Source organism: Megalops cyprinoides, chromosome 9 (genome assembly GCF_013368585.1).
Source record: "Megalops cyprinoides isolate fMegCyp1 chromosome 9, fMegCyp1.pri, whole genome shotgun sequence".
Classification (NCBI taxonomy): domain Eukaryota; kingdom Metazoa; phylum Chordata; class Actinopteri; order Elopiformes; family Megalopidae; genus Megalops; species Megalops cyprinoides.
The window spans coordinates 25,583,148-25,609,270 of NC_050591.1; the positions used below are offsets into that span (position 1 = coordinate 25,583,148).

General features: G+C 40.0%; 1 protein-coding gene across 2 annotated transcripts; it reads left to right on the forward strand.

Annotated features, from left to right (window-relative positions):
• Window positions 1-2,237: 2,237 nt before the first annotated feature.
• LOC118783230 (NADPH--cytochrome P450 reductase-like) lies at window positions 2,238-24,296 on the forward strand. 2 transcript variants are annotated; one of them, XM_036536990.1, is made up of 16 exons: window positions 2,238-2,333; window positions 6,110-6,286; window positions 13,103-13,151; window positions 13,938-14,066; window positions 14,291-14,440; window positions 15,430-15,554; window positions 15,972-16,061; window positions 16,469-16,567; window positions 18,039-18,155; window positions 18,477-18,595; window positions 19,115-19,296; window positions 19,758-19,907; window positions 20,106-20,373; window positions 20,563-20,708; window positions 21,248-21,333; window positions 22,581-24,296. In XM_036536990.1, exons 2-16 carry the CDS (start codon window positions 6,114-6,116, stop codon window positions 22,723-22,725), a joined length of 2,028 nt encoding a protein of 675 aa, XP_036392883.1. In that variant the 5' UTR covers window positions 2,238-2,333; window positions 6,110-6,113; the 3' UTR covers window positions 22,726-24,296. The 2 variants fall into 2 exon arrangements, with proteins under 2 accessions (XP_036392883.1, XP_036392884.1); XM_036536991.1 differs by lacking the exons at window positions 2,238-2,333; window positions 6,110-6,286 and adding an exon at window positions 10,524-10,618.
• The last annotated feature ends 1,827 nt before the right edge of the window (window positions 24,297-26,123 follow it).

The following is a 26,123-nucleotide window of genomic DNA, read 5'->3' on the forward strand; positions in this document are numbered from 1 at the left end:
GTAACTAATTGAACAGGCATTGTCACAAAGTGAATAGTCTGTACCAAAAATGTATTTTTGATGAAACACTTTTTTATGCAGTGGAGAATATTTTCATTACCTTTTGTGTGTCTTGAATTTTGAATATTGGGTATTCAAAAAGGATTATTTCCAAACATTGCTGTAATCAAGTTATGTAATACTTGATCAATATTGATACAGTTTAACTGACCATCTAATGTTATTCTGTCTATTGCTAATGCTTGCAGTGCATGCATTTTAACATTGATGAACGCTAAATAATAAACAATAATCCACAACTTTTCTCATATGTTATGCCTACTGTATGATAACAAAAACTGCAGAATGATCTCTAAAAGCTCCACAATTAATTTATAGAAAGTTTGGATTTAACATATTCAGCCCTGTGAGGCAACAACAAATAATCATTTCCATCACCAAATACTGATATTGTTAATGTCATTGCAATATCTGATTAAAATGATAAACCATTAAACATATATATTTGGTGTTCAGTCTGAACATTAATAAGTATTTCAGTGTGATTTGATCAAAAAAAAACCCCCAAAAAAACAGGCTTTTCGACATAAACAAAACAACTTCTAAATTCCAGTCAGCTTGCTTGAATGAACCTAAATGTTTAAACATTCAGGTCCATACTTAGTAAAAGTTATTTCAAATATGACATCAGAACTCAAATGCTCCTCCTTTTTTGCCAAGAGCTGTAATGTGGACAGTGTTAAACCAGACCAAATCAGAGGCATTCAAATTCTTGCATTTCCCAAATTGTTGGACCTTCTTTAGTAGGAAGCAAACACACCTTGAGTAGGAAATACTGTAGTCCACATTCTTCATGAAACACCCACCTATAAATCGACTGTGAAAACAAGACATAACTGCTGATAAATGCTATTTTGCCACTTTAGAAAGAGTTACGGTTAAAATATGAAGTTGTATGTCAGAAAAAAAGGTCATTTTTAAAATCTTGGCCAAAAAGGCATCCCGTGGTTAATAAAAAGTATATGGAACTTTATAACTGCACACTAATGGCCTACCTTACATTTCTGTTTTTCAACAAAGGAAGCAAGCTGATCGTGCAAACATTTTCATGCTAATATGAGTTTTTCATTTTTTTTTTTACTGTAACGAAACCCATTCCCAACAAAATTCTCCTCGCAAACTAGTAAATCAAGCCACCAATCACTCATTTCAAACACTTATTAATTTCCTACCTGATATAGTCCATCGCAGTTTGAATGAGAAGCCATTGCAGCCAAACATTCAACCCATTAACCTTAGGCTTAGACTAAGCGGGGCTAGATTTGCCTAGCCCTTGGAGGGGAAATTCTAGTAAAACTAGGCTGTTGCTGGAGGCGGTCTTCGTTAGCTACCAGGAGGCAGTCTGTCATCTTACAGGAAGGCAGGAAGGCGAATGCCCCATGCAGTGCTGTGACAGTGGCACCGTCATTTGGCGGAGAAGTTGTAAAATGCAGATGTCATTAAAAATCCCATGACATGCATGCAAAAAGCAGGGTCTCCTGGCCATTTCACAACTCCCCAAGATTGAATATGGGATTCATAATGTATCAGTTAGATTTTTATAATGCACCTAGCCTATTTATTTTAACATTTATTTTGTATGGATTTGTTCCATGTTATTTTGGTTTCATCTTTCATATGAATTCACGATCTGTTCACAGCAGGCGCTGCTGGGATTAATTAATAAAGTTTTATGACCTAAATGCGTTTAATTAGCCTGTCTGTCGGCACATCTCATAGTATATCAATGAATGTGTGGCGCTCGCTGGGTATTTCTGTCATGGGAATAAATAGGCTACAAATAAATATAAATACTTTAAATAGGTATATTTTCTATGAGTCTAATTGGAGGCGATTCTGCGTTGTTGGAATGGGCAGGTAATTCTTGTATCTGAGAAGTTAGGTAACCATGAACTCTGATCCACTGCACTTTAACTTAAGTGATGTATTATGTCTAGGAACATGCAGGGCGTCATCGACAAATGTTTGTACGGTCTCGACCATTTGTAAAAAAAAAACTGTATGGAGGAGAACGCTAAGTGTATTTGTTTAACAAATGAACACCCCACAACAGTTTATTGTATTTTATTGTGATAAGATTAATGTGTAGCTACATGCTGAGCTACACTTATTCTTGCTGTCAATTGTGAGGAAATAAAGACGTGCTTCACACTTGTACCACCCCTCTTTAAAAGCGAGTCCCGTGCTTCCGCAGATAATTTAGTAGCCTGGTGACAAGACGGTCGCAAGTTTTCCAACAGGTCTTACATCCTGACTGAAGAAGAGGAGAACATGTAAGTGAATGACGGGAATTTTGTTGAAGGGGTTGCAAGGCAAGCGCCACAATATTTTGACAGAGTATCGAGTATCGAACTGTCAGTAACACCATATTAGTCTGAGATTTTAACTCCTTAGTTATACAGACTTTAGGTATCGTTGGTCACCTGTATGTCTGTACGTTTCTACAGGCTACTTATCTACAGCTTGATTGCTAGCTAGCTAGCTAAACATTTAATATAATAATCTAGCAGCAACCAAGTTAATACATTGTCGCAAGGGTTCCAACTATGTACTGAGACCTATTAGCTACCGATAATCATTACTTCTATCTATCTGTCTTACTAGTTAGCAAGCTAGCAAGCAACATATTTTACGTCCTTGTCGTATTGAAGATATTCAGTTAGCTTGAGCACACTTTATGAAATGTATTCTACACAGCTACATAACTGACCAGATTGTCTAATTTAGAATCTTAACTAAATCGCTACTGTTTCAAGCCAGTCCAGCTAGTTCAGTAACCAAGGTGTTTGATATACGTGTAGCTAGCTCGCCACGCAGCAACACACTCAGTGGATAGTTAAGTTAATGTCATTTACACGAAATGTCCTGACACTTCCAATTTAATACACAGTATTACACGACTACTGATGTTCCTGGCAGCCACATGTGATACAAACTCAAGTAACCTTTCTTGTGACATCAGTGGTCTGGTTAACTGTTAATAGAACACATTGATCTTCTCAGTCAATGCTGATCAGGTAATCTGGTCTCAACCGCCAGTGACAGAACCACATATCTTTTAATGTCGTTTGTAAAATATCAATTTTGAAGCAATTGTTTGCTTTTAACATAGCTACCTAACTGAAAGAATGCGGTGCAGTTTTGTTTTCATCCGTATGAGTGTATGTTGGAGCTGGACTAAATATCCATTTTAACTTTGGAGTGCTGTCTTGCCTGTTTCTCCAGGGACAAAACACAGCTCTCTGGATGAAAGTATCAATAGTATGTTGTGCGACAAAAAGTAAAAGGCAGGCTATCCAAACAAGTGCATTGGAGAGTAAATTAAGAGCTGTGTTAAGACTTTGTTAATCTTGTTGTTTTTATGATGTGAAATTGTGTAACAGGTCTCCACAACAAAGACCTGCTGACTATCCACTGAAGAAAGACGCACCTAAGACAAATGGTTGACATGGAGACCAGAGCATGATGCAAAAAAAGCAGGATTACATAGCTTGCATTACCTTGCACTTTAACCCATTTGCAAAACTGACAAGCACATTTTCTTGTGTAATGGTACCTGTATGGACACAGTTGTGCTTTTCCTGTCCCTAGGGTAGAAACTGTCAGTCTGAGGCAGGTTCTCCACCTGAGAATGTCGTTTTGCAACAATTCAGCATCGCTAGAATAAAGCTACCTTCAGAAAAAGATGAACTACACATTTCTTTTTATTTTCCTCTTACGAAACCAGAATTCTTAATTGTTTTTTTTTTTGGTAGTTTATTTAATGCCTTATTATAAGGAATGACAATATTTTAAGAATGAAATCCGTTGTGTAGAAAATGCCATATTTTTGATATTTCTCATACGGTCTCTGGATCTGACTCAAACCGTCTCTGATGTGACACACATTTAAATGGTGAAGATGCAGAATGTAGATTTAGCAATAGACTCACAAAGCTGAGTTTGTGGTAGATTGTAATGATTAACAATTTTCCTTTGGAGCTTGCAAACATGACAGTGCAGTTTAACTGCAAAAGGTGGTCCTGTTAAGTCACTGATCATCTGTTCCTCCTTACAGATTCTTACAGTTGTGATATTGCAAAACTCTCTTTTGTTTCATGCTGCAGTTTAACCTTGGATCTTGCTGACATATGCACAGCATAATAGTTTGATAAATGGACCAACTGTCCTCCAAATACAGAGTACTGAGCTGCCAAAGCTACAGGTCTTAAACTCAGACAAGGCCAGCCGAAAAGTACCTTTGTATTTAACCTCAGACAAGGTTTTATGAATTTAGCTCCTTTTACTGAAGGACATACTGTACAGAAAGCTGACTGAAACTGCTGACTGTGTGATAAAAGGTAGATAAAATTAACTCTCAGGTATCAAAAAATATCAGTTAGACTTACTGCATGTTGCATTAAGTTTTCTGTTTTTACTTATTTACATTTTTTGTAGACTGTGGATAGACTGTAGGTACGTTTTAACACATGGGCAAGGCAAAATTGCAATATCTACAGTAACAGTCATTGAAAAATGAATGAACAATTGACTTAAATTGCCTAAAATTCAACTATCTCCTGTATCTCCTGTAACCTGACACAAGATTGTATTCCTGACATCTGTATTTGGGCTCACTGCTCTTATCATATTTTTATTATGCTTTCAATGAATGACAAATAACTTTTTAATGACCTTATTGGAAAATTCCCTAATTACGAAGATCTCAGTAAACACAGTCATACTGGAAACAGTAAGGGCTTTATATGCCTTTCTCTGAAATTAAATTTACTCAAGCGATTAATAAACTCGGCTGACCGCCTGTGTTTCTGGCTGATTAATAATTGATAACATGAATGAGAAAGACACTCACACTCAGAATCAGTGCAAGTTTCAGATTTATAAGGATTTCTTATCTCTCCCTTTCTCTTTTGACTGGCTTCAGATCTTGGTCATCAAATTCTAGGCCCTAGTGCTATCTAACCCAGCAGTCAAGGGACAGTTCCTGCCTACCCTCAGACCACTGAGATCAGATCAAATTGCCTTTTTTCCTCATTGGTGGGCCTCACAGGTGACTGAGAATACACCTATGAAGTCTGAATCTTGGTTCCCATAATCTGTACTTGTTTTATGCATAACACCCGAAATCTGATCACCCAATCACTCAAGCAGACGGGATCTGCAGGAACCGTAAAGAATGAATGGTCTCCTTTTCAATGCAGTCTCAGCCTCTGTCTTGATTGAAGTGGTGAGCGCTTTGTATTTTTATGCAGTTGCTTCAGTGCTTTGTGTGGTACTGTTTTCACCTTAACGGGTGTACTAATTTTCTGTAATTCTGGCTGCCTTGTTCCTATAAATTTGTTCTTGTTTCTGCAGCACTGTATTTCATGTGTCATGGTAAATTAGCCATGTAAGCAACTTTTCAATGTAACTGTTTGCCAAGTAAATATATGCATACGTAATATTTGCCAACTTTTCTTATGATTCCACTTTTGGGCATGTTGGAAGCTTGCTCAGAATTTATGTACTCCCAGCTGCTCAAGCAGTCTAAAAGTTCATACAGTACAAGAATAATTCTGTACTCAGAGGTGAAAGAAGAGTGTTGGGTGAATGTTATGTAGCACTTCCGTCTGTAAAGGGCATTGTGTTGTGCAGAAAAAAAGTTGCAGCTTTAGAGGCTATAGATTTCTCAAGTCCACCCAGTACAAAGTTTCTGTTCCCTTCTGTGTTACGTCACATACTTATCTTATGCACATACCTGTATAAGCAGACACATGGGACCATGTGGATACGTACAAGTGGCAGTTTGTGTTCAGTTTTGATCCTTAAATGAAATAAAATGCGGTAACAGGTAGATTTGCTGTCTGGTCAAATCCTTGAGAGCTGGCTGATTCCTTTGCAGGGATTAATGGATTCTGTCTAGAAGCCCATGAGTTTATTGAAGCACAGTTGATGGGCTACAGTGAAATGTACTTCAGGTGGTCCTTTGTCCCACACAGTAACATGTTCACAGGGATAGGAATGTCCTTCCTGAACATGACAAACCACCCATTTTCACCTCTGTTCACAGCACCATGGCAGATTCTGACGTAGACATCACTACCCCGGAGCCCATGGTGGAAGAAGGCCTCCTCGGCACCCTTGACATCCTCTTGGTCACCCTCATCTCCGGTGTGCTTATCTATTGGGTCATGTTCCGAAAGAAGAAGGAGGAGGAGATTCCAGAATTCAAGAAGCTGACCACACCGTGAGTACTGTCTAGTACATTCTACCCTTAGTTTTAGCAAAATTACCTGACATTGTAATGTAATTGTGTAAACTTTGTTGATGTCACATCAACATCCATATGGAAAATGTGAATATTTACCATAGTAAAAATCACAAAATATGCCAGGCTTTTTTTGTCTTGTAACATCAAAAACATGTATTATTATAATGTTTACATTGTGAACATAAAGGTCTGTGACCAGAAATTCTGACAAAAATAATGTAGCCTGCATTCAGATCACTTACAAAATGAGAAGCCCACACCCACTGTGGACCTCTAACCTCTAAAGGGGTTTTATTCAGTTGAGAATAGAATCCTGGTCAATATGTTCAATATTGTCTTTCAGGTGCTTACTGTCCAATTTGTTGATGGTTCCAATGCCAATCTGATCCCAGTTTACACTGTACATTGATCAAAAAACCCATTCATGGTTCTCTTTTAGCAAGATTTGTCTTTTTAGAAAGATGGAGGTTGCAGCTGTAGTCTTTATTATACACAACAGCTTATCTGTTGGGATGATATTTTTTCATCTGGATTTTTTAGTCTGAAAAAGCTTGTGGTCAGTCCTCATTTTGTGGAATTTCAGAGTGTAGTTCCAGGGTACACTGCCAGAGGAAAGGTATGTGGCTTGCATCATGTGAAGACATACTGAGAAAGTGCAGTGGCTGGAATATGTAGTGTACATTGCACTGGGGTGTGTATGTATATTTTAGTGGACGTGAGGGGACATGTGCCTCACAGGTACAATATGTAACTTGACATTCACAGTACAGCATATACTTGATGCAAATAAATTGTCAGTTATGAGTTATGTGCAGTATATGCTTAATGGGGGTTTAGCATGTGCCATGAATGTTGTTTAGAGGGCTGACATTACAGTGTGAGGGCACTGCTTTGAATGTTCATTTCAATTACAAACATGTTTTTCTGATCCACCAGGGGGGCTTTTGCAGTTTTGCTTAAAATGTAGTTATACTTGTATTGGAAGACAAAAGTTGAATTCTCTGTTTTATTGTGCCATTTATTTTCATAGTTAGGCATATTTTTCCATGTTATATAAATTAGTTTTTGGGGAAAATTCATGAGGATTAGATGTATTGAAAAGGAAATGCTTACAATGCTAACAAGGGCAGTGGAATTTTTACATTCAAGAGGTCTCTTTAAAGAGGGTGCTGGCACCATATCAGCTGCGGTAGTGAAACCACATTAGCTACTTTCAGAACAAGAGCCAGACAGAACTAGAACCACAAATCACAAACCAGAAAGCTGCCGGGGTTCTGATTCATGATCCCATTGCTTTTTGTTGCATAGATCCAATCCAGGCTGCGACTGAGTGGTATCAAATGGCTTTAATAAAATTATGGACAGTATACTGGTACCAAAAACTGAAAAGTAAGCTGTTATCCTTGGTAAAATGTTTGCTCTTTGGTTGTAACAGTGTGGAGTAGTTGTCTTTGATTTGTCATAAGGTTGGTCATCTAAAATGCGCTCATCATTGTTTGCTAGAATCATAAAATAGCCATTCATTAATATGTTTGCAGTGGTTATCGCTTACTATGGATTGCCCTGTGTGTAACTCTCACTGCTAGTGTTTAAATAGTCAGTCTCCACTTGCATAAGTGGTGACTGCATAAGTGATGGCATAAGCACTTGGGCTGGTCAGCCTAAACTAAAGGGTGGTGAAGCATTTTTTCAAGTTAGCTGCTGTTCAACTTAGAATCAGCATTGTTTTTTCAACTCACACCTAGCACAAATAGAGACCAGTTTATACACTGGTATTAGGCACTAGACAGCAGTCTTAGTGTCCGAAACAAGCAACAGCAAAATTTTCAGTGAATGGGTACTTTTAGACTCTAGCAATCTGAGTACATATTTTAGGTGGCAAATCAAAAACTAACGAAAACTATATATCAAAGATATGATACTTAATACTTTGTTAATATATAAATTACTTTTGTCGATTAAAAAAAAAAATGACAAGTACTTACTCTCATCTTGTGACAGGCTTGGCAACTCTGTTAACTATAACATGCATGAATACATGGTTGTGTATTGCATGCTTTGCTTTCAACTTTAAGAAAAAGTGCAAAAGAACTAAGAAGCAGAACGCAATGGCTCCACTTGGTTCCAGTTCTGAAATTGGAAAAGCCCCTAGTGTGACACGCATGGCATGGTTCTCAGCAGTGTGATGTGCTGAGCTTATGTAAAATTAATGGAGGAATATGCATGATCAGCTTCTTGTTCAACTTTGCAATTAAAAGGGAAGTATAACATGAGAAGGAGATCATGCTGTTGATTGATGATCTGATTCACTGTTTAATGTGAGGGAGAGTCAACCTGTAAAATTTCTTCAACCCTTATTGTCTTCACTCTTAAAAACCGGGACATTGTGATTTGAAGTCTCCTGTAGGCTAGGCAGGAATTTTTGTGTTGAAATACAATGAATACCTGTATTAGTGGCGTACCTGTAGAATGGGAAGCTGCAGGTATGGGTTATGTTTTAAAAAAAACAGATGAATCTGGCTGAGTGTCAACAATCAGACCTCTGGTGTGGCAATTAAAGTCTTGTTCATCGCATTTTCACAAGGCCATAAGAACTATTTCAGTTGTTAACTAAAGGTTCAATCACTATGCCATCTCTGTTTTATCTCTCCCTCTCGATCACTATTGAACACTCTCTGAAATACCCACTCTCCCCTTCTCTCTTCCTGCTGCGTGAATGACATGTTTTGTCTGCTGCATTCCTTTCTGCTCATCTTATCTCTGAGCTCTGACAGGCGAATCTGCACGTCTGCGGATACGCACAGGCATCTGACGAACATTGTTCTTTCAATGACTTTTCACTGTACAGAAAGCTGACGTTGTGAATAATCACTCACATTTTATGAATGAAACTACTGTAAAAAACTAAAAACAAGATGGATTTTTAACAAGACACTTGCAGGGGTGAATTCAGGGAGGGACACTAATTTTGTCTGCTTGAGCAAAACAAAGTCTGAATTATTCCAGTAAATATCCAGCAGTTTAAATGGATAATCTGTAATGGAGTGAGCAACATAAATTGAAATGCATTGTGGAATCTGTTATGGAAATACATAGGCCAAATGCTCAATTTGTTTTGTGGGGGATCATCAGCTCACTTGAATGTATGGTAATGCATGAAAATGTAAAAACAGGCGGAAGCTGCTTACAAAATGCAGGCACAAAACTCCAGGAAGAGGTTTTGTGAGTGCAGTAGACTCTGCTTTCAGTTCTCTCTTGTTTGTAATGTGAGCTCCCATTATTTTGCTCCAATCATGAAGAGGAGAGTGCATGTAGCCTGGCCTTTGTTTAGCACATTGCAACATTCCTTCAGTGTGTGAGAACGGCGAGCCAGTGCTTTCTCTGAGTGCCCCAAAAGGCGGAAAGTTGAGGCAACAGCAGTTCTTTCAGTTTGGCTCCTTTCTGGTGGAAGCTTTCTCTAATTTGCCTTAAAGCGGCATTGAATGCGGCAGAGCCTGTCAGAGACAGAATCCTTTTATGATAGAGTAGGTTACCATAGCGATACCCTTCCTTCTCTCAGGGACTTGAAATCAGCGTTGTTCAGCGTGGTCCGTTTCCCTTTAAAAACGGGGAAAAAAAGGTAGTTATGATAACTGTTGCCAGGGTAACTCAGTTGTGGGGGAGTCTTTTTTATGTGCCTTAGTCCCTGTAGATTGGAGGGGAAAATGGGAGGGAATAAATGAGGGACGCAGCGATGTTTGTGTGTGTGCGTGTGTGTGTGAGTGAGTATTTATATGAGTGAGCGTGTGTGTGTGCGTGTGTGTGTGCATGAGTCTGCTGCAGGGTTTTATGGGAAATTTCATTATAGCGTCTCGGTTCTTTCCCACCGCCTCCACTGCTGCTGCCAGATGTTGAGAGAGCCCGTGCGCGGAGCAGACGGGGCAGCCAGCGAAGCGTCTGTGTAATGAACAGGAGCTTCACGGAGGCAGAAGAACAGGGGCGACTGCCTGTGTGTTTTCATTTCACAGACGGAGAGATTTTTTGGCTGGGTGGGGGGGGGGGGTGGCCTGGTCGGGTTGGTTTGGTAGGGGGGCATGCTGAAGGAGTGTAATGCACTCCTGTCTATGCGCTGTGAACTGTGGGTGATTCTGCAGACAGTTTTTCTGCTGCTGTTGTCCAGAGGGCACTTCTCCTGTATTTTGATTTCTTCTTCTCTGGCTGTGGATCAAACAAGTGGCCTGCTCTGTGGGCCAGGTGCTGTAGGGCACTGCAACCAACCATGGGATGCGTTTACTCCATGCCCAAGGACAGGAGGGCAGCAGCGGACAGGTTAGTAGGTGACAGATCGGAGCATTCTGGCCGGGTGATATTGGCAGATTCAAATCAAAGAAACACAGCTTTGTTTAATTATTTAACATTTTTTTTAACAAGGCTCGATATTCATGTAACATCTGACAAAGATCAACAGACACCCTCCAACATCCTCTTTTTATGTCTTGGCAGAGGAACAATTTTGAAGCTCTCTTTTAAAGTGCATGTCCTGTCAGGATTGCTAATGTGTCCATGCTTGTAAAGCAATCAGACATTTGCCCTTAAGGGCCACAAAAATTCAAATGACTGTTTCTTGAGCAGGAATAATTTCCTCCTTTTCAATATGACATTCTTGGCACTTTCAGTGTAGAGGGGTTGAATAATACTCCACATCAGGCTATTTAACACCTAGTTAGAGGAGCAGGGGGACACATTGCAATACGCATTCTGTCTCATATAGTTATACGTATGAGTACTTATGGACTGTGCATCATAATGTGCGTGATGCTTAAACAAAAAAATCTATCAAATCAATGCATTCAGAGGGCTTTTTGAAGTTTTTTTGTATAAAAGAAAGCAGCTTTTGTTAGTAAATCTTCACAGCTAACAGACCCTTCTGCAGCAAGCGAGGTGTTCTTTTTTCTCGCGTTTTGTCGTTTTGATATTATGGATCTTGTTCATTCGTTTGTATTTTTTCACAACACCTCTCTGTCTCTCTCTTACACTCACCCTCCCTCATGACCATGTCTTAATGAATCCCTCAAGAGTCTTCCAGGGCACAAGACGCCACACCAGCAATCCTCTGTAGAGAGACTGCTGTTCTCATCGTGCTCATAATTACCCCTAGAGTTTTATGTTTTGTACTCCTCGGGGTTAGATGAAAGTACGTGTAGATGTATCATACCTTAATTAATATCTAAATGAATTCTGTCGGCTAGGCTTTTCAGAGTAAGGTTGTAATGTTTTCGAAGTTAGCTTTTTCAGTTTCTGCTCTGAGTTTTGAGTCTAGCTCTTGAGGTGAATTTCAGTGTATAGACACACTTACAAATATCAGTTTTAAAACATCTCACTTGTTTTCAGAGCTGCTGTAGAGCAAGAGCATAATTTCATAGTTTATATACCCTCCATTTTTACTGTGAAGGCCATTAAAATGCCTGTTTTAAGTCGGTGAAGACGTGTGCCTTTTTTGCCATGTTTTGAGAAATTGCAGAGGCTGTCCGCTAATGATAAGGGAATTCCTTTGGATTACCATGCAGATTAAAGGTGTGGGGTTGATAGTGAGGGTGAACAAGAGCTTTCTTATCAGGTTTATGCTTCTAATCTGTGAAGGGCCTTCAGTTCATGTGAACAGTACAGTCAAAGACTGCATTACTATCCAAGCTCAGCCTTTGTTTAAACAACTTGTAGATATGACAAAGTAACAGATCATTTCAAAAATGAAAATAAAACAGTTTGTGAACATGCAGCATTATTATAGAGACATTATCTGGTTGTTTAGAAATGCTTAACGTTTTCAACATTTTCATGCTATGCTAAATGACAGTGGTATTGTTTAGAACTTTTTACTGAAAAAGTGTATTTATTAATTGTATTATTTTTTTTTAATTAAAACCTTAAAGAGGTATTTAAAGTTTCTGTTTGTTCAAGAGTCCCTGTCAAACTATTTTTAGCATGCTGCTCCATCACACATGTGCTGTCATGGTCATTTAGCCACAGCCTATAATCAAGCAAGCTTTGATTATTCAAATGACTCATTATTCTGCTCCTACTGTTCCATAGCTGTCTAATTTAAAGTGTTCTGTTTGGGAAAACTGGCTGCACGTGGCCATCGATCGCATTGCGATGGTAAAGAATGAAAGCGGTCTGAGTGTTTGCTCCTGGCTGCAGCCGAGGCGATGCGGGGCGGACTTTGCCTGCTGTACCCGGGGCCTGGACTGGGCCGGCACCCCCTGCTGACACAGCATTCAGAGTATCCCACATGGGCTTGTTCTCAGTGCTGGAGGAGTGCGTTCACTGGCGTGCTTCTGAGAACAATCGGAAACGTTGGCTTTGGAGGTGCGGATCTTGAAGGAGCGCGTCCCGTGCTGTGGTGCACGCAGGGAGATGGGTCAGTCTTCATGCCTGGAGAGAACGGCCGTTGCCGAAAGCGATGGCTTTTTGCCTCAGAAAAGGACCCTTCCCTAAATTATTTCCTGTAAAAAACACAGCGGCGCTCTTGGACAGAAGGTCACCTTGACATGTCCTCCTATAAGCCACATCTTATGACATTGCATGTCCTGGAGTTTTAATATTCCCTCCTCAGTTTTTGCTATATGCCAAGTGCTGTCTCAATGTATGGAAGTGACATTGTGTGACTTTGGAATGTTTTTTAACAGGGATGCCTGATTATTTTATGTGCCAAAAAATCTTCAGCTCCATTGCCATTGCACACAGTTTTGTCTTTCATATAAATAAATGTCTTTAGCTCAGCCAATTCAAACAGTTGCTCTCTCTGTCTTTCAGAGCACCTGCTGCACGAGAAACCAGTTTCATTGAAAAGATGAAGAAAACTGTGAGTGCTTCTCTCTCTTCTCACTCATTAAATTTCCATAGAGTGTAGTCAGGTTACTAGCACCAGCAAGATTTCTACCAGATGCCCATGGTTATGTAGCCAAGGGACGCCACTTCTTCTCCCTATATAATTTCACATACACATATGCACTTGTAATTGTGGAGTTAGGTAAGGCCTGGACTAAAGCTTTTCTATTGAAGCTTCCAATGGATAAAAGAGAAGAGACTCCATTTAGTGTTGGTGTATGCGATTTCATTTGTTTAAACCTGGTTGATTTTTGTCTTTGGCTATTGAACGCTGTATCTGTTGTTGTACTGGAGCCATTGAAATTCTGTGCAGTCTTTGTAAACATGACCATTCTAAACAGGCTGTTCTACTTAATGAGACGTTTTTAAAGGGGACCCAAATACCTTTGTGGGTCGGCAAAAAACAGCTAAACATAATTGGTAGCTGTCCAAATTATTTTTCCAATATGAAGTCCATGTTAAAAATGTTGTTGAGGCATCTTTTATAAGATTGGCCTATAAATTGTGTTACTTCCATCAGAGCTTTGGCTTTTGGCTGTGTAGAATTTCCTAGAAATGTTTTCGCCTGAAATTATGGCATTTCCCTTGACTAAACAAACAAACATGGATGGCTGTGTGGTTCCCCTTTGAAAAACTACACACACACACACACGCACCCATGCGCGCACACACACACACATCCACACACACATACGCACACACACACACACATAAGAGATATGTGAGGTTTGTGAAACAGCATCTGGTCTTTTCTCTCTAGGGCAGAAATATAGTGGTGTTCTACGGCTCTCAAACAGGCACAGCCGAGGAGTTTTCTAACCGGCTAGCCAAAGATGCTCAGCGCTATGGGATGAAGGGGATGGCTGCAGACCCAGAAGAATATGACATGGTAAAGATACGTTCTTCTTCATTCTTCTAAGAAAATAACTTACCCAGTAGAGTTGAAAATAAATCACCTAGCTAAACCTGTTATGTTGACCAGCATGGCTGCTGTTGATATAATATGTCTGGCTTAACACAGTGGTTTGTACTATCATGTTCTGTATGCAGGCCAGAAATGCACTGCCACTGCTTTAAGAAGGGCAACTCTGACCATAAATATTTATCCCACAGTCGGAGCTCTCCCGTCTTTCGGAAATTGAAAATTCCCTGGCTATCTTCTGCATGGCCACCTACGGTGAGGGAGACCCTACTGACAATGCCCAGGATTTCTATGACTGGCTACAGGAGGGTGATGCTGATCTGGAAGGTGTCAATTTCACAGTGAGTAGTTTGTATTCATTTCCTCACCATCTTCACACCTTAGCAAAAAAAAAAAAAAATCCTACACGAACTGTCTGAAACACAGTTGGGACAGAGTAGCAAACGATTCCCCAGTGTTCTTGAGGCTGAGCAGACGTTCTGTACTCGAACGTCACACTCCTCACCAGGAACAAGGGAGAGAGCACATGAGCCTCCACGAAACACAACTCTAACCACTCCACCGCCCACAGCTCACAAGTGGAAACACGTGGGCCAGCCGCACAGAGCTCCAGAGCTGGCTCCATCCCGAGCCTGCTCTGCGGAGTGGGGTCCATTTGCGGCAGGGACCGCTGTCAGGACTGAGCTGTGGTTTTCTCTGCACTGCATTCATTACATTTCTGGGATTTCTGCTTGACAGCACTAACAAGTCTCTGTGGGGAGAACTGCAAATTGGACGCGTCGAGGAAACATTATTAGGGGTGCTTCTGCAGTTGTTGTTTTTGTAGCTGTCGGTGGGGTGCAGCATTAACTGGCTTTTAGGCTTTTTTTTTCCTCTAGAGCTGCCTCCATGCACCCTGTGAAAGAGACATTGTTTAGCGTTTCTCAATAAAACAGGCAAGCTGTTGGGACACATGCTGCGGCATGACTTTTAAACTTTTTCCATTATGTGAAATATTAGACAGGGTTCCTCCTTTTGGGTTAAGAATGTCCCTTCCCAGTGAGCTGTGTGCTGCAACATTACAAATTCCAAAAACTCTGCTATCTGCAGGGATGTGGCTGCTTCATCGTGTTATTTTAATTAATACCAGATTACATTTGTTAAGTGCAGAAACTGCTTCTCTTAATTTTAGCTCCTCAGTCTTCTCAGGCCATGAGAGTGGTGTATAATAATGATCAGCAGCATGAGTTTCACACTGCGCAAAGAGGTCTTACTGTCAGTCTTTCAGGACGCTGTCTTGTGGTGAAGCATCAGATCATTAGATGTGTAATTTGATTTGACCTGCCTGTAGGTTTTTGCCTTGGGGAATAAGACATACGAGCACTACAATGCCATGGGGAAATATGTGGACAAGAGGCTGGAGGAGCTGGGTGCTAAGAGGATCTTTGACTTGGGCATGGGAGATGATGATGGCAAGTAAGTAACTACTGTTTGTGCGAAACTGTAACTGGGTCTTACCTGTACTTACCTGTAAACCGTCCCATATGATCAGGGGCAATCAGAGGAGCGGCTGGTACTGTACTGTTTTTAGGTGTTTGGTACCTGTATAAGTGACGCTGAGTGTTGCGGGGTTGAATCCTGGATGAGGGTGCCTTCTGAGCAAGTAAATGATAATGATATACCTCTGAACTATGACTAGAGTGGTGAACATGAAATAACAGGCCGGTTATCCTTAGAGTAGTTATATTAAGCGTTCATTGTAAGATTAAAATTTGTCCCTGTTTTTTCCTTTATTGCCATTCCCCATTCAAAAAATTGGTCTTCTACAACGAATGCATTCTTTAGAGCAGTGGTGTCATGTGTCTTTGCTCCTTTCTGTCCCTCTCCCCTCAGTCTGGAAGAAGACTTTGTGTCCTGGAGGGAGCAGTTCTGGCCTGCAGTCTGTGAACACTTTGGAGTGGAAGCCACAGGGGAGGAATCCAGGTCCTTAAGCTCTGTCCTGTCTCCCTCTCTCTTGTGCCCAGAACCCATCTGTTAATTTCACAGCTGTAGTCCGGTAACCATGTTGCAGTGGCAGGGGAAGACCTCAGTTACGCTAGTTTGCTAATGCTGCAAGCTCATTCGCTTGTGGCTTTGTCCTCAGAATTTGCATGTCATAAGGCCGTGTGACAGTCTTTCAATGCCTCATTTGCATAACCAGGAAGCAGAGCTTATCAGATGTGCGCTAGGGCTGCATCTCATTATGAGCTTGGCTGACCAGACACTTTGAAGGAAATGCACTTTGAAATGCGTGCTGATATTTTTAGGTGCATGTACCATGTGCTTGCAATGAATGCTCTGTGGGGCGAGCAGAATGTGCAGGCCTAATGTTTGCCATCCCCTCTTTGCAGCATTCGTCAGTACGAGCTGGTCGTGCACACTGATGTCAACATGAACAAAGTGTACACCGGAGAGCTGGGTCGCCTTAAGAGCTTTGAGACCCAGAAATCGTGAGTTTCACTCTGCTGATATTTCCACAATGGCAGGATTGTTTATATCTCAACTGTACATGTTTTATTGTCTCCTGCTGTATAGTTTTCTCTGAGAACTGTGAATAGAGAGAAACCCTGTTCGAATCAGTAGTTGAGACTCATTGAAACAAGTCATCCAGATCTCCCCGATTTGCATAACGTAACCCTGTGAGTGATGCCATTTCTACTCTGACACTAGTTATTAAATGTATTATTGCTATAGTAAAACTGCATAATTTATTTTTTAAATGAAGAATTTATTCTGTTTAAGTTATTCCCTTTTAATTAGTTCTTTAATGTGTAAAGAATTTAGAGCTGTAGACTAGATGAGATGAAATAGCAATACCTTTTATTTGGCTGGTAGGATCGTACATAACCTCTGTCCCTGTCTCTGATGTCTGTTTTGGAAGTACAGTCTGTATGCTGAAGTGAAGCAGGACACTTTTATTTAGAGGCAAAATGAAAATACCTGGAGGTGACTGTCTGTGCTGCTTTGTGATACATCAGTGATTTGTCTGTTTGCAGTCTCATGAATGTTTAAGTAAACTGAACTTCTTTGTAAAATGAGGAATTCTACCATTATGGGTTATCGGGTTCTGGGTTTTACTGTAGTTTTTTGTAGTGAACATGTGTTGTGTATATTAGCGGTCACCTTTTTGGTGATGGTGGTTCATTTCATGTTTAGGAAAAGATAAATATTAGTACTGCATTTTTCGCCCCCGAAGGGGTATGGAGGAAACATCTGTTCATGTAATGCCCCTCGTGTCTTCAACAATAACAATTACATGCTGAGTTCACACAAGTGCTGATTCAGTCTTCAGAGAAAATTCAGCCCCAGAGAAAATGTTTTGAATAGAAGCAGTCCAGGTTTGGAGTACTCATCTGCTGTAACAAGCACAGCCAGAGTTGATGAAGAGACTTTTCAGAGACTGTACTGCCTGTGTACAGTTTGGTAGTTTACTCTTCTGCTGAGGGGGCAGTGATGGTGATGGCTGAGCTCTTGCAGCCAGGTGCAGGAGGGGAGAGACAGAAAGTGGTGGAGCAGTACATGATGCAGGTGGCAGACAAAGGTGAACATTTGTAAATGCTTAGGGTAGGTGTAGTTCATGGTGTAGTGTACAGTTGGAAGCAAGTTGGTCCATAGGTATATCCGCAGGTATCCGTAAGTGTTAAAACATTATTGGACACTGGTATTTGTGTTTTAGTATTGTTTGCTAAAATGGGTATATTCCATGTTTTCAACCACATTCACCTCGAAAATTGTCTTGTGTGGGAAATGTATGAACCGAACATAGTTTAATGCATTTAGACTGTTGAGGGAAGCAATAATAGGCCTCTCCTTGATCAGAATATATTTGAATTTGTATTTCTGCTATCATCTGCGTTTCAGAATACTCTCAATTGCTATTCAGTAATTCTTATTATGTTTTGATTGTCCTGGTAAATTCAGTCCTTTTGATGCCAAAAACCCCTTCCTGGCACCGGTCACTGCCAACCACAAGCTAAACAAAGGAGGGAGTCGGCATCTGATGCACCTGGAGCTGGACATCACCGGTTCTAAGATCAGGTAGATCTGCTTTCTGTTCCCGTCTGCCGAGAGAATGTAAAAATGTGTCTTTTACTCAAGGATCTACTTCATTCAGCCCTAAGGATTTAAACTTTTATTAGCACAGTCGATATCGCCACAGTTATTAATCCTAAAATGTTTTATGAAAAAAATAGAATCCTGTATAAACACCTGATGTTATCTCCATGGAAATGGGTATATGCACAGGACCCATCTCGGTAAAGTTATGATTGTTGTTTGAGTATTTAAACTTTGAAATTTAAACTTTAGTCTTTTAAATGCACAGTAGCAGACACCCTGAATCACTGCCGTTCTCTACAGATATGAATCTGGAGACCACGTTGCAGTTTATCCCATCAACGACGCAGCAATAGTGAATCAGATTGGACAGATCCTTGGTGTGGACCTTGACACTGTGATCTCTCTCAACAACCTTGATGGTACGACATTGAAGTCATTTGTCATTTGTTGTTTGCCTTTTCTAAAATACTTGAAGGAAAAAAAAACATGCTCTGTGGAAAGAAATTTAGCAATCTGGGGAAAAACTCTGAGGTACTGAATATTCTATTCTCTTATTCATTGACAATTAAGTAACATTAAATAACATCTCTTTATGGTTTTATAGTTTAATATGAAATAATGTATATCACAGTAACATGGCAATACATACATCAAGGAAATATTTGATGTAAGTCAAGAGGTAACTCTGGTAAGTCATAGTCTGGGTATATTTAAAATATGTTTATTAGTTGTTGTTTAAAGTGTGTTTCCCTCCAATATTGAGAATAATAAATTAATTGGTAAGAATGGATTGGTGTAACGGAATGGAAGTCTAAAGTGTAAACACAAAACATTATTTTACCTACATTTATCATTTTTAAGTGCAGTCACTCATATCAGATGAGCCTGCATCTCAGACTCAATTATTGATTTTATATGGTCTGTGTTTATCCCCTCAGAGGAGTCCAATAAAAAGCATCCATTCCCATGCCCCACCTCTTACCGCACTGCCTTAACACACTACCTGGACATCACCAACCCCCCTCGCACCAACGTGCTCTACGAGCTGGCACAGTACGCCTCTGACCCCAAGGAACAGGAAACCATGCGCAAGATGGCCTCCTCCTCACCGGAAGGCAAGGTGTGTGGTCGCTTACCCCTGACCTCTGACCTTTAGCCCAGCGAGTTCAAAAAAGGAGCAGACGTGTGCTAGCCATAGTACGCAAAGAAACACGTTGTCCCAGACACCTAATCACTTATCACTGAGCACTAGTCATTTTGACCTCGAACCTTTGTACTACAGAACGCTCATTCAGTTAGTGACAAATACTGTTAAAAACTCAGCTAGTTGGCTCTATGACTTTTCAGGACAGGTCTGACATGGGGACCGATTTGAATTCTATGGAAATTTGTATTCAAAACCAGCTTGCATGAGCATTTCCAGTAAAACAAAAGTCACATTTCCTATTCAGGTTACATTATTCATATGCAAAGTTCAAGAGTTATACAGTCATTTATACAGTCATTTAACTCCTGAGGGAGTCCTTCAGGAGGTCTCTTAGCATTTTCTTTCACTTTACAATTCCTGTTTGTATTCCTCAGGCTCTCTATCAGAGCTGGGTGCTCGATGCCCGCAGGAACATCTTGGCTATTCTGCAGGACACGCCATCCCTGCGCCCGCCCATTGACCACCTGTGTGAACTGATGCCCCGCCTGCAGGCACGCTACTACTCCATCGCCTCCTCCTCCAAGGTGAGAGAGCGTCTGTCCCTCTGCACCTCAGAGCGGTAATAAAGGAGTTGACAAGGCAGAACACTCCTAGAAGACACCGCTCTCATTTACCATTGGATTTTTATTTTTTGAATACACCTCTCTGAATTCAGTCCTATTGGTCTCATAAATGTGAGTGTGTGTGTGTGTAAGAAAACCATTGTCTCTTCGTCTGGGTAGGTTCATCCCAACAGTATTCACATCTGTGCTGTGGTGGTGGAGTACGAAACCAAGACCGGCCGAATCAACAAAGGCGTGGCCACCAACTGGCTGAAAAACAAACTGGTGACTGACAACGGGCACAAGTCCACGGTCCCCATGTACGTGAGGAAGTCCCAGTTCCGCCTGCCCTTCAAGGCCAGCAACCCCGTCATCATGATCGGTCCTGGCACTGGCGTTGCCCCCTTCATAGGCTTCATCCAGGAGCGGGGCTGGCTTAAAGAACAAGGTACACTGATCTTTGTGTGTGTGGCAGTGTATAGTACTAATATTCATACATGCATTTTTTGCTATGTATATTTATTGATGCACTGTGATTGACATTTACAGGGCATTATAAGCAAGACTTAACTTAGACTTAGGTACTATAAACTGCTGTAGATGCATGGAAGTACAGAGTGTGTTGCGTTCCTTGCAGGTCGGGAGGTGGGAGAGACTCTGTTATACTATGGCTGCCGACACAAGAATGAGGACTTCCTGTACCAGGAAGAGCTGGAGCAGTTTCAGAAAGCAGGAGCGCTCACACAGCTACATGTGGCCTTCTCCCGAGATCAGGAGCACAAGGTAGAGTACTATTGGCCATATGGTATATGGGATATGTTTTAGACATAATGATCAATGGTCAGCTGAATGCCTCGGAAATTTTAGACTAATAATTGTTAATGTGAAGACTAGCATCAGAGATCATTAATTACAGGGTATGATGTTGCAGTCATGATGGGGTTTGATTAAGAGATCTCGATACTCATGTTGAGGAGTTGCAGAGATGGAATGTTTGGTTCAACAAAGCCAGCATGTAGAATCTAATATTTTACTACCGCTGTATAGAGGATCTTCTAGCTAAAAATCCATGCCAGGCCATGGTATAAAACTAAAGCAAGATTTTATTATGCCTGTCACACAGAGGTCTGTGGTGGCCAGTGCCACAATGGAAGTTTTTTGACAGTACTGCTGAATTTGCATCTTCAAGAATGCACTGCGTGTAGCTGTCATCAAGCTTAACTGGCAGAGGAAGTGCAATATAACTGGATGAGAAACCCTGTTCAAAATAAAGGAGACAATGGAACAGCTTGTGATTAATCTTTTCCGTTTTGGATCCTCAGGTGTATGTGCAGCATCTCCTGAAGAAGAACAAGGAGCAGTTATGGAAGCTAATAGACTCTGAGAGTGCGCACATATATATCTGTGGGTGAGTGGGCCTTTTCAATGCCCATACACTGGGCCAGATTCAGTATTCATACATACAAACGTGTGTATAGTATGCATATGGTCAATCTGACGAACGTTTTGGAATTCATCAATTTGTTCTTAGTTGGAATTTGTTCTTACCTATGAATGAATCTTAAGACTGTTCCAGACCACTCCACACCATATATGCAAGTACACATTTAAGTAAGATGACATGTGTTTTCTTTTTTGCCATTCTGATTAAATTCTAAAACTATTAAATATATGAAAACAATGACCCTTTACAATTCAAATACACTATATGGCCAAAAGTATGTGGACACCTGACCATCACACCTATATGAGCTTACTGGACATCCCATTCCAAAACCATGGGCATTAATGTGGAGTTGCCCCCCGCCCCCACCTTTGCAGCTATAACAGCCTCCACATCTAGCCTCTCTGCATTACGCATAGTGATGTTGGGCTTGTGTGCAGCTGCTCGGCCATGGAAACCCATTTCATGAAGCTCCCGACACAGTTCTTGTGCTGATGTTGCAGCCAGAGACAGTTTGGATCTCTGTAGTGAGTGATTCAACAGAGGATATGCGGTTTTTACGTGTTATGCTCTTCAGCGCTCGGTGGCCCCGCTATGTGAGTTTGCGTGGTCTACCGCTTTGTGGCTGAGCTGTTGTTGCTCCTAGATGCTTCCACTTGACAATAATAGCACTTACAGTTGACCGGGGCAGATCTAGCGGGCTCTCCAGTATGACCCATTCTACTTCCAAGGTTTGTCTACGGAGGTTGCATGGCTATGTGCTTGATTTTATGCACCTGTTAACAATTGGTGTGGCTGAAACACCTGAACTCAATAATTAGGAGGGGGTGTCCACATACCATATAGTGTACATAAACACAATATAATACACAATAATAATTTGCAATCAGCAAATAAGTATACTGAGTAACTAATCTAATCAGTAGGCTTATACTGTAATTAAGTTACTTGCCAAATTGTAATTCCGAATCTGTCTGTACTGTAGGTGATAGAGGTTAGGTGCTGAAAAGTATTTATTTCTGTGCCTATAATCAAACACCAACTTAGAGCTTGTCACAGATACATCAGTTTAGGGAAACAAAATGTCCTCAAAATGATCAGCATCTGCAGTATGTACTTCTGTTCATCCTTGAACCCTCACCACTTCTCCCGCTGTCGGAACGTTTTGCACTTCTTCTGCTATGCATACCACTTGCTATTTCTGTTGTCAGCGATGCCCGCAACATGGCCCGGGACGTGCAGAACGTGTTCTATGAGATTGTGGAGGAGCTTGGTGGCGTGACGCACACGCAAGCAGTGGACTACATCAAGAAGCTGATGACCAAGGGTCGATACTCGCAAGATGTCTGGAGCTAAAGATCTCGAACTCAGCCTCTCTCACAAGCTGTCTAACACATTAAGAAAAAAAAAAAATCATTGTCGTTTATCACTGCTGGTGTGTTTAAGGTGGTAAACATGCACGCAACAATGCAAGACAAAACAAAAAAAATTCCTAGATCAATGGCTAAGACGATTTTTAAAAGTTTTGTTGTTAAACACAGCGGCCTTTTTAACCTGTTGAGAGTTGATTATGTACCTGTTGAGACTGAAGATCTGAAGATGCATTGGCTATCTAGGATACTTATGTTCCTCTCTTTGAAAAGACAAGTACATGGATAAACACAAAGCTGGATTAGTTTTTCCTAGCAAAATAAAAAAATGCAACAGTTTTATTTACTGTGGGCAACTCATAGCTGAATGCGTGTCAGGTTGGAGTGTATATCAGATACATATTGGAGTGGGTGCGATAGTAAACACTTTTGTGTGGTAAATGTCATCTGAAAAATGTAGCATACGCTCATGAGATTGGATGTAACAAGGGATCTTAAAGTCCGCCCTAAAAGTCATTCATAGGAGCCACAAAAATAATTTTAATCCTGCGAAGAACAGTATATATAGAGGATACACAAGTTGTGACTTTTTAAAAATCTTTAATAAAACTGCCTTATTTTAATCGTATGGAGACCTATAAAACATAGGTCTTCTGCCTTATTTTATGCACTAGATGCACAATGTAAATACTGAAGTACTGTGCAAAAACAAGGACTTGGCAGATGCTGTCAATGTAGCGAATCTGTCTGGGGCACGATGTCCACGTTCGGAACGCTGGTGTGGTTTTGTCAGCAGTTTCCAACTGGCTGCTTAACCAGGTCCATTTGTGGTTTGCCCTCATGTTTTAAGATTAGTCTGTGGCTCACAAAGAAGATGCATATTTGCAGGTAAAAGAAAATGTGTAAGGAAAGGAAATGCTTATTTGCAACCATCCAGTTGGTTTGAAGGATTATTTTTCAATTTGTCTAGAAGCAGTCTACAAAATATTTTGAAATTGTTTTATACATTAAAAATCAGGTTTGAAAGTTTTACACTTTCAAACGCTGAAAAACTCTATTCATGGAATATTAAAATTGTATATTTTTTGGAAGGGTATTTTATGACCAGTAAATAGCTGTTGAATGGAAGCTGATTGACAATCTCCAGAGAAGAAAGACACAAATGTACAAAGAAGTCAGCTCATCATTCACAGCAATCTGACACATGAAAGAGTGCTTGATGGTGCAGGGCATGACCGTGGCTTCACAGCAAGTGGATGAACTGTGATAAGATTTGCTATGTTTCGTGTGGAACAATTATTCTATTTCTTGGTTCTTGTTATGTAAATTGAACACTAACAGCCAGCTGGCAGGAAATGGCCATTTTCCCACAAGGCATTTTTTTCCATGTATGTATTTGTTTGTTGTTATTAAGAAAAGCCGTCCAACTTTTCAAAGTTTAACTAATACAGTTATGTTAAAAAGAATGTGATAAAAAATAAGGCAAACCAATTTGAGAATCTTTGAAGCATCGGCATTAAAACAGATAAAAATCATTTTTGTGCAAGCTGTACACTGTGAAGTTTCATTGACTGATACTGTTGATATTACTTTAGAAAACCAGTTCTATTTTAGCTTATTTTATTTTCTTTCATGTTTAAGGATTTGCCCTGCTGTTTAAATATTAAAGAAATATTAGAATAATTCCCTGTGAAGTGATTACATATTTTTTCAGCTAAACTGCTGACTTGAAGACATTTTTAATACAATAAATAAATCCAAAATACAATAAAAACCCCAAATAGAAAATGCAGTGAGAAACATGTATGTTCAGACAGAATGCAACATCTAGCCCTGTTTCTTATTGCTTTGAGGAAACTGCAGCATTCATTTTCCAGTGTTCATTGACTTGCACAAGCAGTCCCAGTGGCAGCCAGACTGAAGAGGTGTTTTATTAAGAAAAGAACACATCTGCTATGGCAAAGGCTCAAAGTAAGTGACAAAGACACACCTAAGCAAATGTTGTGGGATCACCAAAAACACACAAGCTGTGCAATCTAGTCAGATAGTCTGGGGCTTCCAAACAGATCCCAATGGAGACTGTAAGTAATATAGATTTATATAGGAATGAATTCAATTATTCATTCCATTAGCCATACACATGATTTCCAGTAATATTACAAGCATGTCAATTTAAATTACATACTTTTCTGTCAAACTTGTTATAATGGATCTTTTAATATCTAGTGGAGGTGTGGTGTTTGATGTCATCAGTAATAATTTTGAAAAAGCTCAAAGGAATGTATTAAATACTGAAGAACCAAACAATACCCAGTTATCAATGAATAAAATGAGAGTTATATGAAAAATAATACAGCTTTATTAGATTTTCTATCATATTCATAGTTGAACATAGTTGTCTAGTGTACAGAAAATACATATTTCCTATGCATTGAAGAAAAAAAACAAGGGTAGAAGAGGCAGGGCTGCAGTTCAGATCATGGTGTTACAAAGCAGGGATAGTTACTACAGATTCAGTAATGAAGCAAAACAAACCAGCAAGACATCATGTTTCACACCCCTCACATTATGCTGTTCATGTGAGTTTGTAACAACTTCAGTCGGTTTCCCGAAAAGGTTAAAAAGACAGTTTATAATCACCATGGTTACAAAACAGAGTAAAAATCATCAATGGTAAAGTGGAGGAATAAATAGTTTCACATCCTGTAAGTTACACCCAGCTAACATACCTCTATTATAACATTGCAGAAACATTGTCATAATATTTCTGCAATGTTACAACAAAATGAGACCAATACAGTATTACACTGTACTTTAGCTGAGAACACTCTCCTCAAATTCACAAACAGCACACCAATACAAGAAAACATTGCATTTAACAATTATCACACAGCTGGATTTCAGCTGAAAGAGATTTGCATTGACTTTTGCTATGTCTGTTGGTGTAAATGTTATTTGCTGTCTCCATCGCTTATGGAAAAGTATAAACTTCTCATAGAAGAATTTTAAAATGCCATAACATTACATACCATGCAGCCAGAGCCATAACATACCACTTGAAAACAGTATTCCCATTTTAACTGTAGGAAACAGGGAACACCCAAATGCATTTTGAAAATGTTCTCATTCAGGAGCTTAAGGTAAAACAATGTTTTTCATATTAATTCCAATCCTTTTCATTCCTCATTATTCATTGATACCTAATGAGAGTTGTGAAACCAAGTAGAATATCCCTGGTCTCTGGTATTTGGCAAAATCTGACAATAAAGGAAAAATGCATGCTTATATTACATTAATGCATGCTTATATTATTATATTAATTTCTACTGTCCTCCAGCACAGAGACAGAGACGGTTATAGTGCAAAAACCAAAAATTAATGTGC